Source organism: Sciurus vulgaris, assembly GCF_902686455.1.
Source record: "Sciurus vulgaris genome assembly, chromosome: 7".
Classification (NCBI taxonomy): domain Eukaryota; kingdom Metazoa; phylum Chordata; class Mammalia; order Rodentia; family Sciuridae; genus Sciurus; species Sciurus vulgaris.
This window is the reverse complement of record NC_136467.1, coordinates 122,525,309-122,543,308: the sequence shown is the minus strand read 5'-3', so window position 1 is coordinate 122,543,308 and position 18,000 is coordinate 122,525,309. Positions and strand designations below refer to the sequence as shown.

General features: G+C 41.2%; 1 protein-coding gene and 1 pseudogene across 3 annotated transcripts in view; one reads left to right on the top strand and one right to left on the bottom strand.

Moving 5' to 3' along the window:
• The window catches only part of ILRUN (inflammation and lipid regulator with UBA-like and NBR1-like domains), a 78,465-nt gene extending 69,933 nt beyond the window's left edge, over window positions 1-8,532 (bottom strand). For both annotated transcript variants that reach the window (XM_079147256.1, XM_079147257.1), the window contains exon 1: window positions 8,182-8,532. In XM_079147256.1, coding sequence (XP_079003382.1) covers window positions 8,182-8,339 — 158 coding nt within the window. In that variant the 5' untranslated portion in view covers window positions 8,340-8,532. The remainder of the gene's footprint in view (window positions 1-8,181) is intronic.
• Window positions 1-18,000, top strand: part of LOC306665762 — a 202,735-nt pseudogene that overhangs the window by 178,744 nt on the left and 5,991 nt on the right. The gene's annotated exons all lie outside the window — the stretch shown is intronic.

Sequence of the window (18,000 nt, the reverse complement as noted above, 5' to 3'; positions counted from 1 at the left end):
AAAAAATGTGTGTGTTTGTAGCCAGGTGTGCTGGTGTACAACTATAAATCCAGAAACTTGGGAGGCTGAGACAGGAGGATCACAAGTTAGAGGCCAGTCAACAACTTGGCGAGATCCTGTCTCAAAAATAAATAAATAAATAAATAAATAAATAAATAAACAAACAAACAACAAACAGGTTGGGGATGTAGGTCAGTGGTAAAGCAACCCTGGGTTCAATTCCCAATACCAAATTTTTTTTTTAAAAATCTATAAACAGCCTGAAAAGGGGTTTAATTTATAGTTTGTTATTTTAATAGCACTAGACTTCAAACATTCCATAAAAATTATGCTTCTTCTTCCATCTACCTTCATGTACTCCACTTCAACAGATAATTACTCAACACCTACTATGTACAAGGCATTGCCTAAGATGCTCAAGGACAAAGACTGTTGGGGGGGCATTTTCCTCTCACGAGTGGGTGTGTCAGCCAGATGCAGTGGCGCACACCTATAATCCCAGTGGCTCGGGAGGCTAAAGTAGGAGGATTTAGAGTTCAAAGTCAGACTCAGCAACTCAGCAAGACCCTAAGCGACTCAGTGAGACTGTCTCTAAATAAAATACAAAACAGGGCTGGGGATATGGCTCAGTGGTCGAATGTCCCTGAGTTCAATTCCTGGTACCACGCCCCCCCAAAAAAGTGTCAATGTGTGTACATGATAATTGTTATTTTAAAAAAATAAATAAGTGGAGCTCAGAGAAGAGATCACTATTAAGAGTTATTAGTATGCCAGTTCCATAAAACAGAATTTCATGGGAAGAAAGGAAAGAAGAATGCTTAATATTAGGAAAGCAAAAGTATGTGTGAGCAATGAGCAGCAGTCTGGTTTGACTGGGGCCAGAAAAAGCGGGATAACTAATACAAGGATGTGCTAGGAAAGACAGTACTTCTAGTAAGTACCATATTTAATAGTTCTTGGCTAGAGGTGTAGTTCAATGGTAGGACATTTGCCTAGGATGCACGAAGTCCTGCCTAGGTTCAATGTCCAGCTGCAAAAACAAACAAAAACTGAAAATAATCTTTGTAGGGTCTTCACACTGAAAGTCAAGCTTAAAGCTCTCTATCTGGTAGGTAACAGACACTGTTTAAAGATTCGGAGAAAAGGCAGGTCTAGATCGAAGCTGTGATTTAGAAAGATTTATGTGGTATGTCCACAAAATGAATTGGAATGAAAAACATTAGGTACAGAAAACCAATTGGGAGCCTATGCCTCTGTTACTCTGTTAAACTGGTAACATAACCTGCAAACTAAAGTTGTGGCAGAAGGAATGAAAAAGAGACAGTTGAGAAGTGCACTGCCAAATCCAGGTGCAAATGAACTGGATTTGGCAAACTGGGGTGTGTCAAGAAAAGAAAAGGCCTTGATGATAAAAGTTCAAATCTAATGTTTAGAACATAGGAGCTATTTAACAGAACATGGAAAAGTCAGAAACGAAAGGTGGTTCAAGCAGAGGAAAGGGATAAATTGATATTTAAACACATTTAGTTTTTTTTGGGTGCCAATAGAAAACGGCACACATTTCTGGTCCAACTTTTAGTAACAGGCCAAAAAGAATATAGTATATATTTAATACAAATAAAGGATATATATAATACAGAAATCAATGAGATACCATTCCAGACCATAAACATGACCAAAATTAAACTCCATAAAATGAAGTGGTGCTTCCCACCACAAGCAAAAAAATTAACTCAGAATGACCTAAATGTAAGAATTAAAACCATAAAACTCTAAGAAGAAAACACTGGATAATCTTCATGATCTTGGGCTTAGCAATGAATTCTTAAGATATGACACCAAAAACACAAGCAATGGGGGAAAAAAAATGCCACGGACCTAATCACTAAAGAAATTAGAGTATCAAAGATTAGAATCAAGGAAAAAGACAACAGACAGAAGGGGGGAAATACCTGCAAATCATGTATCTGACAAGAATCTATTTCTAGAATATAAAGACCATACAGTTAAACAAAAAGACAAACCCAATTTAAAAATAGGCAGAGAACTTGGATATTTCCACCAAGAAAATACACAAATGGCCAGCAAGCACATAAAAGATGTTCAATATCATTAGTAATTAGGAAAATGAGAACCAAAATCATAATGAGGCATCATTTCATATTCACTCAAACAGCTATAATTTTTTTTTTTTAAGTGAGCAAGTAGTGGTGAGGATTTGGAGAAATTGGGACAGACTCTCCTACACTGCTCATGGGAATGCAAAAATCATTCAGCCACTGTGGCTTTTATTTTGGGGGGTTGTTTTTTGTGGTATTGGAGACTGAACCCAGGGCCCTGCACATGCTAGACAAGTACTCTACTACTGAGCTACATCCACAACTCTTGGAAAACAGTTTGGAAGACACTCAAAACTACAGAAAAGCTCTTTCGACCCTGCAATTCCACTCCAAGGTATATATCCCAAATAACTGCAATCAAGTACTCACTCAAACACATGTACATACATATTCAAAGCAGCAACCTTTCCTTCCTGGTTTCACTCAGGAAATCTGACTACAATATGCTGCTGCTCCTCCATCAATCCTAACCTGCCATTTCAAAAATTAACTTCTAAGAAAGCAATATGTCCATAGCAGGCACACGATCTTTGTGAATCCTGATTCTGTTTGATTCAGTTCACTCCTGTTATAAAATTTTACACGGTTAACTCAAAATTAACAAGAATGTTTTCTCAGTATCCTGCAACTTTTCTCTGACAGTTTCAGGTATGCGGGTTTCCTATCAGAGAACAAATTATAATAAGAGCTGTCTTCTGCTTCTGTATTACACTATCTGCTAGGGATCTATACAGAAAGTATTTGTTTAAATACTGCCTAGTTGTTAGGTTTTTGTTGTTATGTATTAGATCAATTTGGGGTGGAAGGGAGTAGGAAGATGGGAGGTGATAAAGGAGCCCCATCTGCCTGTCTTGGCTAAAATGATAATTAATCCTAACTCATGATTGGAAATGCACAATTAAAAGACTTCCTGCAGGACAGTGAGATACTTGTCACTGTGTCTCTCTAGAACTAAAATAAGCCAGTCCCAGTAAAGAACATCTGTAATCCCAGTGACTGAGGTAGGAGAACTGCAAATTCAAGGCCAGCCTGGGCAGTTAAGAGGGACCTTGTCTCAAAATGAAAAGGGAGGCTGAGGCAATAGGATGCCAAGTTAGAAGTCAGCCTCAAAAACTCATCAAGATCATTTCAAAATCAAAAATAAAAAGGAGTGGGAGTGTAACTCAGTGGTAAAGCACCCCTGGGGGGTTCAATTCCCAGTATCAAAAATTAATATGATTAAGAAAATAAAAAGGGATGAGAATTTAGTCCAGTGGAGTGCCCAAGTTTAATTCCCAGCACTGCAAACAACAAAAACACCTAAAAGAACTCTGCCTGCTGTATTTTATTTTATTTATTTATTTTTGGTAAGGGGGATTGAACTCAGGGACACCCAACCACTGAGCCACATCCCCAGCCTTTGTATTTTTAGACACAGGGTCTCAACAAGTTGCTTAGCACTTCCCTATTGCTAAGGCTGGCTTTGAACTCACAATTCTCCTGCCTCAGTCTCCCAAGTCGCTGGGATTACAGGCATGAGCCACTGCACCCAGCATAAACTATTTTATATTAACCAAGAGTCTCAAATTATATGTACAAGTTAAAAGAAGTATAAAAGGAGACTATGTAAAACAGTAATTCCCAATTTTAACAATTCAACAGGGTTACCTGGAAGCATCCTAGTATTTGCAACACCAAAACTGCACAGTCTTTGTGATGGAAACTTTCCATACCCTCTTCCTAAAACTACTATTTGGAATATTTATTTTGGGGGGTGCAGGGAGTGGAGAGGCACTAGGGATTGAATTCAGGGGTTCATCATGCCAAGCAAGCACTCTACCAATGGGCAGAGTCCCTCACACACATTTTTAAAGGATACTAATAACGTATCAAGTTTTATTTCCATTACAAGGGAACTTTTTCTTAGATTAACTACAATAGATCAGAAATTCATTTAAACTGGGTATGGGGGCATGTTCCTGTAATCTCAATGGACTCAAGGTTGGAGGATTACAAATTCACGGCCAGTCTGAGCAACTCAATTTAATAAGGCCCTAAACAACTTAGTGATACCCTGTCTCAAAATAAAAAAATAAAAAGGGCTGGGAATATACCTCAGTGGTAAAGTGACCCTGGGTTCAATTCCCAGAATGCCCTACACCCCACCCCCAAAGAAAAGAACAGCCAGAAGCACCATGAGATCATATCTGAGGTTCGAGTGAGTTTCACATTTATGTTCTGATTTTTTCCATCACCTTGTGCCTTGAGTTCTGGCAGGGGTGCCTTTGAGTTCAGTAGAACATTATTTACAAAACTATTTCTCCAAGTTACTTTTCTAGAAAACAGGTTCCATTCACGGTACACAGGTGTATAATGTTAGAAAACACGCAAGGCTCCTGGAGGCTACCTGGAGGCATCCTAGTATTTGCAACACCAAAACTGCACAGTAATAGCTTAATGAACAGGAGGGAGAGAAACTGCCAATGTTGCCTACATGTTATTAATTTATCTACAGCTACAACAGCTACAGTGAGAAATAAGTCCAATACTAGCTCCTAGACTAATAACCTCTAAAAATCTAGAAATATCACTTGCCCCTTCAATGCTAAAGAACAACTTAATTGGAACACATACACGATAGAGACAAATGCCTTTGAGGGCCATAAGTACGTTTAAAATTTTATGTGACATTGAACTGCAATTTAAAATTGCCTAAAATGGTAAAATTTTATATGTATATTTTACAACTTTTTAAAAATCATGCAAATTCCCATGAAAAACATATGTATATAAACCAACTGGACTACATTAAAGAGCATGAACCTATTAAATTGAACTTTTTAAAAAATACTTTTTAGTTGTAGATGGACACAATATTTTTATTTATTTGTATGTGGTGCTGAGGATTGAATCAGTGCCTCATGCATGCTAGGCAAGCACTCTACCACTGAGTCACAACACAGCCCCTAAATTGAACATTTTTAAATTTTAAGTAGTTGAAAACTTTTAGAGAAGTGAACTAAAAGCTCTGATCTCTTAAGGAAGGTGTTTATTAGCAGCATCACTGGCCTCAGATATAAACACTACAAATCAAGAAAGCTTGATTCTAAATTAAACAAATAGAAATACCTACATGACTCTGTCAACCTAGCCAAAAATTTTTGTTAGCAGGGAAGATAATTTTCAGATCCAAAACATTCAATTTAGTCAGTTTTTCAAAAATTACAAAAAATAAACTGTTACTCTTGGGGGGAAAGGGCATAATATTTCAAATCTGAGCTTCATTTTGGAAGACTCATGGTCACTTTAAAACAATGATCTTTAATTTACCACACTATTTTTAACACTAATCAGACAAGTGAATGGTTATTTATTATAATCCAAAACTAGCACTTATGAAGTCACAGGGAGGTTAATCATCACCAATTCAACAGGTAACCACCACAGCACAGCAAGTTGGATGATTTTTCCCAACCCGTATTAGGACTATCTGGACAATTGCCCAAGTTAGACATTAAATGACACTTAAAGCAACACAATTCTAGACTACAGATATTTACTTCAGTAGCACACACTTATTTTGATCAACTATGCATGCATATCTGTATTTTACTAATTATGATGGGTGTTTTTAAAATAATCTGTCAAAATGAATTTAGAAGTTAACAGAGGAATCAAAGTCTAATACTGGATTATGGAGCTAACAGGATCTCCTAAGAAAGAAAAGACAGACAAGTTTTTTTCAGTTCATAAAGAACATTCTTTATACAGCCAAAAAATAAGGTAATATGACTCAAAACTGAATTATCACTTCACTGTCTAGATTCCCAAAAGGCTGACTTCCAGCTGCTTTCAAATCAGAACACAGGGTCAGAGGATTTACCTAGAATGCTTGAGGCCCTGGGTTGGATCCCCAGCAATACCAAAAAATAAAATACTAAGAACACATTTTTTAATGCCTCATTACTTGGTTCAGAAAAGTATTTTGTTTTATACAGAGATAACACATCATCAATACACATACTACTCCACGTCTCTGAGCTTAATCGTTTTTTTATTTAAAGACTCAAAACAATTTTTATAGCCCCATTGTTTTTTTTCTCATTCACACCATGCATCACCTACCACCTCACTTTTCACAACACCTAAAAACGAACAATCTCAGATATTAATTATACACACCTCAAGCACATAAAATTCATTACACTAGTTTTGTAGCCATAATAATTATACTAATAAACACTGACTTTAAAGAACTAAAAACTTATAGGGCAGCATTTAGTTAGTTAAATTTGCCAGGGGATGGGGAGAAGAAAGATCCTCCTCTACCAAACTGGCAGCAACAAGAAGCCAAGTTTTCTATGCTGAACTAGTATAAACAAGGAAGAAAAAGCTGGAGGTGGGAAGCAGGCAGGCAAAGAACAACTCTCAGATAAGATTTTACTTCTAAATTTCATCAGAGTAATAGCTCTTCAATAACCCTATCACTCTCTACTTAAACACTACAGGATGGTGATCAGAAAACTACAGTAAACTACATTCCCTGTCTGAGATCATCTGGACATAAAAGATAGAAGTAGAAATCACAAATGCTCATTTAATTCTAAAAACTATCCCCTGCCTGGAAAGAATTTTCTAAACATCTAGAAACTCAGTTCCACTCTTGCTGTGATTGGCTTTAATAATAAAACAATAGGAACCACTGAAGATGCTGCACAGAAAATAAAAATTTACACATCACCTTTGGTTTAGCCACAGCTACAGAGGCTCCCATTTACAGATGAGCATCATTCAGAGTAGGTGAGGAGTGGGCTAAAAAACCATACTTACAGCCCTGTTTCTGGCATTGACTGTGGCATTCGTTAGAAGTGGAAATAAAGGGGAGCTTGGTTGTGCAAGTGATGCCAAGAGAAACAAGATTCCAAATGTCAGGAGACTGAATGCCCCACAGAGAGCAAAGGGCACTCACCCCATTGCTTTTTGCCCAAAGAAAGATTAGTTGATTCACCTGAAAGCCTTTCAAAGGAAGTCTAATTGTGTCCACTCCCTCCCTCACCCTGAGTGAACTCAACAACCCCTACTCAGAGAACAGGGGGGAAGTTTTGCTTATCAAAAATAGCAAGTGCTGCTTCCAAAGCCAAGAAACACTCCTTTACTGCGATAGTTTTCTGCCCCAATTCAGTCTCCTACAACCTAACTACAAGCCAAAAATACTTGGTTCCCAGCCTAACTAAAGTTCTCCATTTTCTCAAAGATCTATCAACCCCGTTTTCTTTCAAATAAGCTCCTCTCCACTCTCCGTATTCTGGAGGCCTTTCTCAAAATTCCCTCGCTGAACCCTTTGCCCAGGGCTCCAGTACCTTCACAAAGTTCCTTCCCCCGAGATCATCTCCTTTCTCCCACTTTTCCTAAGGTTCTGCCCAGGGCCCGTCCCAGGTCTAACACTCCCGCTCCTCCATTAGTAGATTCCCTAGGAGATCCAACTCTTCCCTGGCACAACTCTTCGGAAAGTCATCTACCTCACCATAATCATTTGTCTTCTCCCAAATATGCTTTTTCCCCCCTTCTCTCTCCTCGGAAAGACACACACACACACACACCCCTAAATGTTTATAACTCCCAACTCTCTCCCGTCCCCCAGTCGTCCCCATTTAACAAGTCTCCCCTAAAGTTTCTCCCCTAATTCTCAGCTTCAGCCCCTAACTTCAAACTAATCTTTTATCCCACTCTCCAGATCCAGATTTTCTGTGTTTTCTCCCAGTTCTACACACTTACGCGTCTAAGGCCAAACCTTTTTCCCTCTTCCACCTTCCTGGAGCCCTAATTCTCCGCAGAACCTCGCCGACTACCCCCCCCCCCCGCGCGCGCGCAGTCTCCCTGGTCCCTAACTCTCCTTTAGCTCCGCTCAGCCCCTAAATTTCACCCCATGCCCCCGGAGCTCCCCCAGTAGCCCTCCCCGCCCCGAGAAAGAGGTCCACCTCACTGCCCGCCCGGCCCGCCCTGCAGCCAGGCTCGAGTGTCCCTTCCCTTCCCTCGGGGCCCCGAGGCCGCTGCCAGCCATGGCGCGGCGGGGCCGGCTCACCAGTTGGTCATGTCCAGGAAGAAGGCGCAGCCGGCCGGGTTGAGCTGGAAGCCGAGCAGCCGCTGGAACTCGGAGATGAGCACGTCCTTGTCGGTGGTGCCCAAACAGCTGAACTTCTGCATCAGCTCCGGGTCCAGATCCACGTCCATGCCCTCCATGGCGGGGGCCGGACACCCGCTTCCCCGTCTGCTCACTACCGAGCCGCCGCCGCGCCGCCAGGCCCGGGGACCGGAGGGGGCCCGCTGCTAGCCGGCGCCGCGACCCCGCTCCTCTGAGGTAGGCCCCGGGCCTCTCACCGCCTCATAGGGGGAAACTCACTCAGCCACTCACTCTCGGGCTCCCCCCCCTCCCACCCCCCCCAACGCCGCCACCTCCGCCGCTGCCGCCTCTCGCTTCTCCGCCACCTCCGCCTCCTCCCGCGCCGCGCCCACTGCGCACGCGCGCCGTGCAGGCCCCGCCCCTTCCTTTCCTGAAGGACCACCCTTCAGTGGCGTCACAACCCCGTGACGTCCCCCGCGTGACCTCACCGCGGCGGAGCGAGGGGAAGGAAGGGGGCAGGAGGAAAGGGCTGGCCCGGAGGAGCGGCTCTTGGCCAAACCTCCTCCCCGCCGGGCCCCCACCCTCAAAGGGAGTAGCAAAAACCTAGGGTTGGGGAGGAGCTCGGGGATCTCAGTCTCTGACAACCCCACCATTTTGCAGGTGAGGACACTGAACTCTGGGAAGGGGCCCTGGCTATGGCAAGGTCAAGTAACAAAGTTCACACGCAGGAATCAGCCTTCTCAGCCAGGGGTCTGTCCCTCGCTCTAGAAAGACTTGTTTGTAGAGCCGCTTTCCCCGAAGGATGCTGCTGTGAATCCTTGGTTCCCGGCCACCCTCGAGATGATTACCACAGATTTATCGGTGCTGTTTATGTTATGCAACAGTAGCATCTTGTCTCCAGAAGATAAAAGAAGCCTCAATACAAACATCAGACACAGGTCCAGACGAACACCACCCACTCCGACAGAACCAACCCTCTCAAAATACAGGTTTACGTCATGAGAATTTGGAAAAACTTGTTCTGTCTTCACAATTCAAGGCAAGTGTATATGGCACACTTAACCTGGTCAAGGCTCCATTTCAAAATCAAAAACTGAGAAAGAAGCTTAGAGACTCTCCAACTCCTTTGTCAATAAGTGTGTGTTTTGTTTTGTTGGGAGGGGAGAATTCGTAGCAGGGATTGAACCCAAGGGCGCTTAACCACTGAGCCACATCCCCAGCCCTTTTTATATTTTACTTAGAGACAGGGTCTTGCTGAGTTGCTTAGGGCCTCACTAAGTTGCTGCGGCTGGCTTTGAACTGGCAATCCTCCTTCCTCAGTCTCCCAGGCTTGAGGGAGAGGAATGAATAATAAATGGTCTGCCTTCAAGTAGCTTTCTGTCTAGTTTACAAATATGGCAAGGGGAATTAAGAGAGTTTACATGCCTTGTCCAAAAATACAGTGCAGCAAAACTAGAACTCAGATTTCTGATTCCTTATGAAGTATGATTTCCATCACAATGTCAACAGAAGACAAGACTGGAAGAAGTGACCAATAGTGTCTGGGGTACCAGGATGTTTAGGAAAGGGAAAACACTCTACCTCCTCTGTCTCAGTATGAAATAAGAATTAGTAAAATAAAGTAGCTTTGAAAACCTAGGTTCTAACTGGGCGTGGAGTCCCATGCCTCTAATCCCAGTAAAATTGGGAGGCTGAGGCAGGAGGATCAGAAGTGCAAGGTCAACCTCAGCAATATAGTGAGGTGATAAGCAACTAAGAGGCCATCTTAGTAAAAAGGGCTGGGGACTGAACTCAATGACAAAATGCCACTGGGTTCAATCCCCACTACCAAAAATAATTTTAATTAATTTTTAAAAAGTAAAAGTTAGGTTCTGGATCACACATTTGGGACTTAAATTCTCTTTCTGCCAATTATTAATAAGTGCCTACTGAGATAGGGTTGTTTTGCCAATTAAATGAGGCAGCAATATATAAACTCAATACAGTGCGCCATAAGATTGATAACTAGTAATGTGATAAATATGAGGAGATGGCTGTGGGGTTAGAAAGTGAATCGAGTAAGCAGAGATTTCTTCACCTGCCCTTCTCTATTTCGGTTCCCTTCCCTTCCTATTCCTCTATTAAGGTATGAAATATACACCCTTTCTGTCTTTAGTTGCCCCACCCCTATAAAGATATGACTATCTTGTGAGAAACAGACACCTTTAACAGCATATATTAATAAATAAAACTTATAAAGTTTACTATAAACATTTATCATTACAAACATTTCTTTTCTTTTCTTTTCTTTTTTTTTTTTTTTTTTTTTGTGCTGGGGATTAAACCCAGGACCTTGTGCATGCTAGGCAAGCACTCTACCAATTGAGCTATATCCCCAGCCCTATAAGCATTTTATAAGAAACTATTCTTGGGCTAGGCCTGGTGGTACATGCCTATAATCCCAGCTACTTGGGAGGCTGAGACAAGAGGATCACAAGTTCAAAGCCAACTTGGACAACTTAGCAAGACCCTGTCTCAAAATTTAAAAACACAAAAGGACTGGGATATACTTCAGTGGTAAAGTGCTTGCTTAGCTTGTACAAGGCCCTGGGTTCAATCACTAGCATTACAAAAAAAAAAAGTAAAGAAAGAAAAAGAAACTATTTGGGGGGCCTCCAGGAACTGTGTGGAAGTTTGAATCATTACCACAACATAACTTTGGGATGGTGACAATTTTTTGGGGTGGTGAATATTTCACTGATATTAAGGAAAATTCAGTCATCCTCCTCCTTATAGGTGAGCACACATTGTCTCAATCTTATGGATGATGGAATGGAAACAAATCATAAAAATCTTGGTTTTAAAGTTGAAAAGAACTGAGACTGTGTAGTCCAACTTCCCCATTTCACAGAGGAAGAAATTAAAACAGAAGGGAATCAATCATAGCTGTATGGCCCAAGATCATAACGCTAGCAAGGGATTTCCAAACTCCCAGTCTAGCACCCCATCTGCTATGTCCTGCATCACTTCCTTAACATGCTGGGTTCAATTTGGGTCTTACAAATAATCAGAAATTTTGACTCAAGAACTTGCTCTAACTTGCTATGTCCTTGGATTAAATTGTGTGGACCAAGGATTCAAAGACAATGTTCCTGAACCTGGTGACTCCAATAAAATGATGATTTAAAGGAAACTGAAAACTCTTAGCCAATCCATGCTGTACTAGGAATTTAGCTCACACCCAAATTGTCCACGTAATTCAAAGAAATCCTTGCAAATAGAAAACCTGAGTGGGTCAAAATTTCAGTCTACTGTAGGAATTATCTCCAAGGGGTAAACTACTCCTCAAGTGAATGATGAAACTTTGTGGGGAAATTTTGGTTTTCATTAGATTGGAGGTAGAATTCTATCCCTGAAGACCAAGAATGCTAAACATCTGTCCCTCCCTATCTCAGTTTGGGATGCTGTAACAAAACACAAAGTGGATGACTTATAAACAATAGTAATTATTTCTTATAGTTCTGGAAGCTGGAAAGTCCAATATCAAACTGCTGGCAGATTGTTTAGTGAGGGCCTACTTTCTCATAAAAAGTGCCTTTTTGCCAGGTGCAACGGCACACATCTCTAATCCCAGCAACTCAGGAGGCTGAGGCAGTAAGATCACAAGTTTGAGGCCAACCTCAGCAATTTATCAAGGCCCTAAGCAACTCAGAGAGACCCTGTCTTTAAACAAAATACAAAAAAAAGTTGGGAATGAGGCTCAGTGGTTAAGCACCCCTGGGTTCAATCCCCAGCAACAACAACAACAACAAAATAGCTCCTTCTTGCTTTGTCACCACATGATGGAAGGGGCACAGCAGCTCTAGGTGACTTTTTTATAAGGGAGCTAATCCTGTTCACTAGAGCTCCACCCTCATGACCTAACCACCTCCAAATCCCCACCTCCTAACATCATCACATGGGTATTAGGATTCAACACATAAATTTTGGAGGCAGGGGAACCACAAATATTCAGACTATAGCACTCCCCTAACCACTGTGCAGAAGGTGGCTAGCATGTTAGACATGAGGGAAGATCCCCTCCCTGCAATTAAATGCTTCTAGTGTAGGAATGGGATATGAAAAGGAAATGAGGCATTGCCAAATTAGGAGATCCCCAGAAATGTGAATTTCTGTGTGTTTTGTTTTGTTTTTCTGGGAAGAGGGTCTGGAGAAGAACTGGTAGAGAGGCAAAGAGACAAATTGCTGGGCACCTCCAGCAGGAAGGAAAGCTGACAGCAGTATTCCCCAAGGGCTTCTAGGTACTGTCTAGAGCCATGTCAGAAGGTGCCACCGCCTGGAATATGCCTAAGACCAGCATGTTCTTGGTCTGAATTTCTTGTCTGGTGATTCGTATGAGAAATTTAAATGGATACCACTGACCCAGACCTGGTCAGTCTTAGGATTCTTCTTATTTAGTAGTTGAAAATCTAGGAGGAAAGTGATTCATCTCACCAGCACAGCCTAAATTGCCTCCAGACCTCCAAATCCTTAAGACTCAGAATTGCCAAGGCCAGATAGAACTATCTAAGGTCATGTCACAGGGTAACTGACTCAGAGAATACACACAGAGTCCAAATAGACTTCAGAGAATGTTATATCATAATAAATAGCAACTTGTAGTCGAAAACTTCTGAATATACATCCAAACCATTGACCTTCTTCTCTATAAACTATTAACAACTTTCTGAGGTGGCGTGCATTAGCTATATGAGATCAGCCAATCAGATCATTGTTTCTCTCCCTCCCTCTTCCATCCCTTCTCCCTCTCTTTTACTACCCAATCCACCCTTACTCTCTGAAATTTGGAATTGGAGTTCAGTGAGTTCGTGGAATGACCTGCTCTCTTTGCCTGAAAGTGAATGATAGAAATACAGGAAGAGGGCCAGGTATGGTGGCACAGACCTGTAATTCCAGTAACTTGGGAGGCTGAGACTGGAGGACCACAAATTCAAGGCCAGTCTCAGCAACTTAATAAGGCTCTGAACAATTTAGTGAAAGGGCTGGGAATATAAAGTGCCCGTGGGTTCAATCCCCAGTACCACAAGAAAAAAGAATCATAAAAAGCAGAATTATCTGTTACCATAGAAGGATAATCACTATATTCTTTTGTTGTTGTTGTTGTTTTTGTACTAGGTATTGAACCCAGGGACACTTAACCACTGAACCACCTTCCCAGCCCTTTTTATTTCTTTATTTTGAGATGGGGTCTCACTAAGTTGCTTAGTGCCTCTAAATTGCTGAAGCTGGCCTTGAACTTGAGATCCTCCTGCCTCAGCCTCCCAAGGCACTGCAGTTACAGGTGTGCACCACCATGCCTAGCACAATTCCTCCATTTTTAAGTGACAAAAGATATGACAAAACAGTAGTATTATATGTGATCTAATTTTTAAAAGAGATGCATGAATAAGCTTGAGAGAGACATCTGGAAGAATACATTTGAACATATAACAATGATAGTCTCTGGATGTAGAGAATGATCAAAATTTTTACATTGTTATATGCTTTTTAAAAAAATGATCATGTAATAAAACATAATCACTTCATCTAAAAGAAAAGAAAGTCAGATGACCTGAAATCTTGTTGACCATGAGTTCATTTCAGATCTTCACATTCTGCCTGGCAAGGAGGAACCTCATGAACTGTAAAGCCAAGGGCCAGTGTTAATCAGGAGGGCTCTTCAGCTAAGTAAGAAACAGGCTTACTATGATCAACAGTAGCCCAGAAAGTGAGTCCTCATCTGTGCTGCATGACTGTAGATAAATAATATAGTTTCCTTCATGAACGCAGAGAATTTTTTGGCAGTACTGGGATTGAAGCCAGGCACACACTACCACTGAACTATATCCCCAACCCTTTTTATATTCTGTTTTGAGACAATGCCTCCATAAATTTCTCAGGTTGACCTCGAACTTGTGAGCCTCCTGCCTCAACCTCCTGACTATATGGGATTACAGGTGTGTAACTGGTCAGTTTCCTTATTTCTAAATAAGGAAAGCTGCATAAAGTTCATGGAAGTGGAGCAAAACTCAACAAAACTCGTATTGCATAAATATAACACAAACCAAAATCGCCATTCTGTGATTATTTCCCAGGTTCACAGGTTTAAGCTAAGTTGGCGTAAGAGCTCATAAATGCAAAGCATTGAAGGACATTGGAGAAATAAGAACATACATTTCTATAGAAGTAGCAAACAGTACAAAGCAGTGTATGTTCACATACCAAAGGAGTCATAGACAACGAGGTCATGGGTCTTGGAAGAGTGTAGAGTCAGGGGTGGGCCAGGATGCTCAGCAGACCTGTGCAGGAGACTTGCCCCAGACTCTGGATACTTCTCCCCAAGTTTGAGGAACACATTAAAGTCAAGTGGAAGTGTTGAATAGTTTGAAGACCTTGACTTTTCTTTGTAGCCTCCCATGTTTCTGTTCTGACTACAAAAACATACCTATGCTGGGTGCAGTGGTGCATGCCTGCAATCCCAGGGGCTTGGGAGGCTGAGGCAGAAGGATCACGAGTTCAAAGCCAGCCTCAGCAAAAGCAAGGCTTTAAGCAACTCAGTGAGACCCTGTCTCTAAATAAAATATAAAACAGGGCTGGTGGCTCAGTGGTTGAGTGCTGCTCAGTTAAATCCCCAGTACCAAAACAACAACAACAACAAAAAAAAAAACTATGAGTGACCCCAGGGGAAAGAAAACACAACCTCAGGCACACTTCAGGGCTCGTTTTCCAAGTGAAGTGAATAGGTGAGGTTAGAGTAGCCCTTCAAGTTCAGCATCCACCATCAGAGCATGATGGGAAAGGACAGAACTCCCACACTTGGGGCTTTTCCAGTTCCTTATCCCTTTTACCTACTTAAGAGACATACAAATGGGGAATCAGTATATCAGACCAGATCAGGCATGGTCAGGGTGGTATGGCCATAGATGGGCACCAGTATATCAAAAAGATAGCTCAAGGCTATCTTTTTTTCTGGACTGAGCATCTGATTCCCTGGATCTCTTTTGTCTTGTTGTGGCAAATGGGACAAGGCAAAATAAACCCGACTGTCTTTATTTGTCTTATGTCTTTTGGCTTAAATACACTCAGAAGAAGTAGTCCATTCTATCTTTCTTTCCTTCCTTTTCCCCCCTCTTCTTAACCACTTTAGTTTACCTGAACCAAAACATCTTCCAAGTAAACACCAAATCCTTACCTCTCCCACATGAAAAAGAAAAGGGTGGCTCCCATCTGCCTGTATTCATTCTTTTCACTCTTTCTGACACCTGTGTCCCAATGTGCACAACATCCTGCTGTCTGATCTCAGGTTATGTGAGAAAGGAAAAGAGAAAAAGGAACAAATATTTCCTGAAACCTGCCAACATGCCAGATGTTGATCACGCTAAGTGCTTTGATTCACTTAAACCTCACAATGAAATGAGATCAATATTATTATCATCAATTTGCAGATAGGGAAATAGAGATGGTGGGTTTAAAGACTGTTCAAGGAGACACAGATGCTGAGAAAGCCAGTGCTCCAAATTTCTTCCAGTTCTAAGAATTTTATCTTTTTACCATGTTCACCCTGGTTGTGTTTCTTTTTTTTTTTTTTTTTTTTTCTTTTTTTTTTTTTTTTTTGCGGTGCTGGGCATTGAACCCAGGGCCTTGTGCTTGTGAGGCAGGCACTCTACCAACTGAGCCATATCTCCAGCCCCTGGTTGTGTTTCTATAGAACTATCATAATTTCCTTTCATTGGATTCCTTTGACTATCTTCAAGATCTTTTTAAAGGAGATTGGATGAGTACATGCTGATTTTAATACTAATTCCTTAAATGAATATAAAATCTTGTAGTTTTTCAACATATTCATATTCTCTCATCTTACCCTTAAGGGGGAAAAAGTTATATTGAATTATTTTTTAAGATCTTTATTTATTTATTTTGACACCAGGGATTGAACTCAAGGGTGCTCAACCCTGAGTTATATTACCAGCCCTTTTTATTTCTTATTTTGAGACAGGTTCTCCCTCACTTGCTTAGGGCCTTGCCAAATTGCTGAGGCTGGCCTAAAACTTGCAGTCCTCTTGCCTCAGGCTCCTAAGGCACTGGGATTACAGGCATGCACCACCACACCCAGTTGTTTTTTGTTTGTTTGTTCGTTTGTTTTTGCAGTGCTGGAGGTCAAACCCAGGGCCTTGTACTTGCAAGGCAAGCACTCTACCAACTGAGCTATACCCTCAACCCAACACACCCACCTTTTAATACCCTTATTACTTGTGAAAGAATCATACATACATGTTTATTACAAATAACTAAGGAACATAGAAAAGTATGAAGAAGAGAGTAAATCTGGACACTGGCACACACCTGTATTCCCAATAATTCCGGAAGTTGAGGCAGGAGGTTCTCAAGTCTGAGGCCAGCCTCAGCAAAGCCCTATGCAATTTAGCAAGACCCTACCTCAAAATAAAATATAGAAGAGCTAGGGATGTAGCTCAGTGATGAATGCCCCAGGTTCAATCACCACTACTCCGAAAGAGAAGACAGTAAAAATTATCCTAAATCCCACTATCCAAAGACAACCACTGGAAGTGTTTCTGTAAATGTGTCTTTCATTTACCTCTCCATTTGTATAATTTGCCTAAGTCACTAGCCTGTTTTTCTTTTTTTCATTCAGAACATGTTGACAACAGCTTCTCTTATCAGTAAGTGCAGATTTGCATCATCATTTTAACAACAGTTCAGTGTTCCAACAGTATTTGTTCAATATTTTACTTGACCTGTCCCCTATTGATGAAAATTAAGACTACTTCCAATTTTTATTTCCATAAAAAATTATTAGTTCCAACTTAAAGATTATAGAATTGAAGCTATGAGAAACTAAATGACCCCTTTTTTTAAAACCTAGATCTGGAACTAAGCTGCTTAGGCCAGGCCCCAAGCTTCCTCTAAGAGGAAACTCTTCCCAACTAACCACAGGAACAGGAAGCTGGAATTCTTGACATAGGATATGGATTTTGACATATTAAAAATGAGATTTTTTTTTAACTCTCCCATTTTGTAAAAAGTTAAAGCTGAAGAGGTTGGAAACATAGCTCAGTATGAGAGCACTTAATAGCATGTAGTATGTGGATTCAATCCCATACCATACACACACACACACACACACACACACAAAGAGAAAGCTGGGCCTGCATAGCCAGGCACTGTGGCACACACCTGTGATTCTTGATTCAGGAGACTCAGAAAGAAGGATCACAAGTTCAAGGCCAGCTTGAGCAACTTAATGAGACCCTGTCTCAAAATAAAAATAAATACAAAGGGCTGGGAATGTGGTTCAGTAGTAGAGTGCCCCTAGGTTCAATCCCCAGTATTAAAAAAATGGAAGAGACAGACACAAAGAAAGATAGAAAGAGGCCACATACAAAAGAATATGAACAGTTTAATTTCATCTGTGTTAAGTTCAGGAATAGGCAGAAGAGTCATAGTGGTGAAAGTGACTATTAATGGTCAGGGATACAGAACTTGGGAAGGACTTGAGGGGATCTTTTGGGTTGGGTGGATAAGATTACTCTATATCTTAATTATGGTAAAGGTTACATGAGTGCATACATTTGCCAAAAATTTTATTGTTATATAAATTATACCTCAACAAAGTGTGTGTGTGTGCGCACGCGCGTGTTTTGATAGAACCCTTGGTTTTGTTACCATGTCAGTGTTCCACCTGTTGCAGAGACAAGCACTCAGCATAAATAATACACAACTATCATGACTGACTGGAGATTA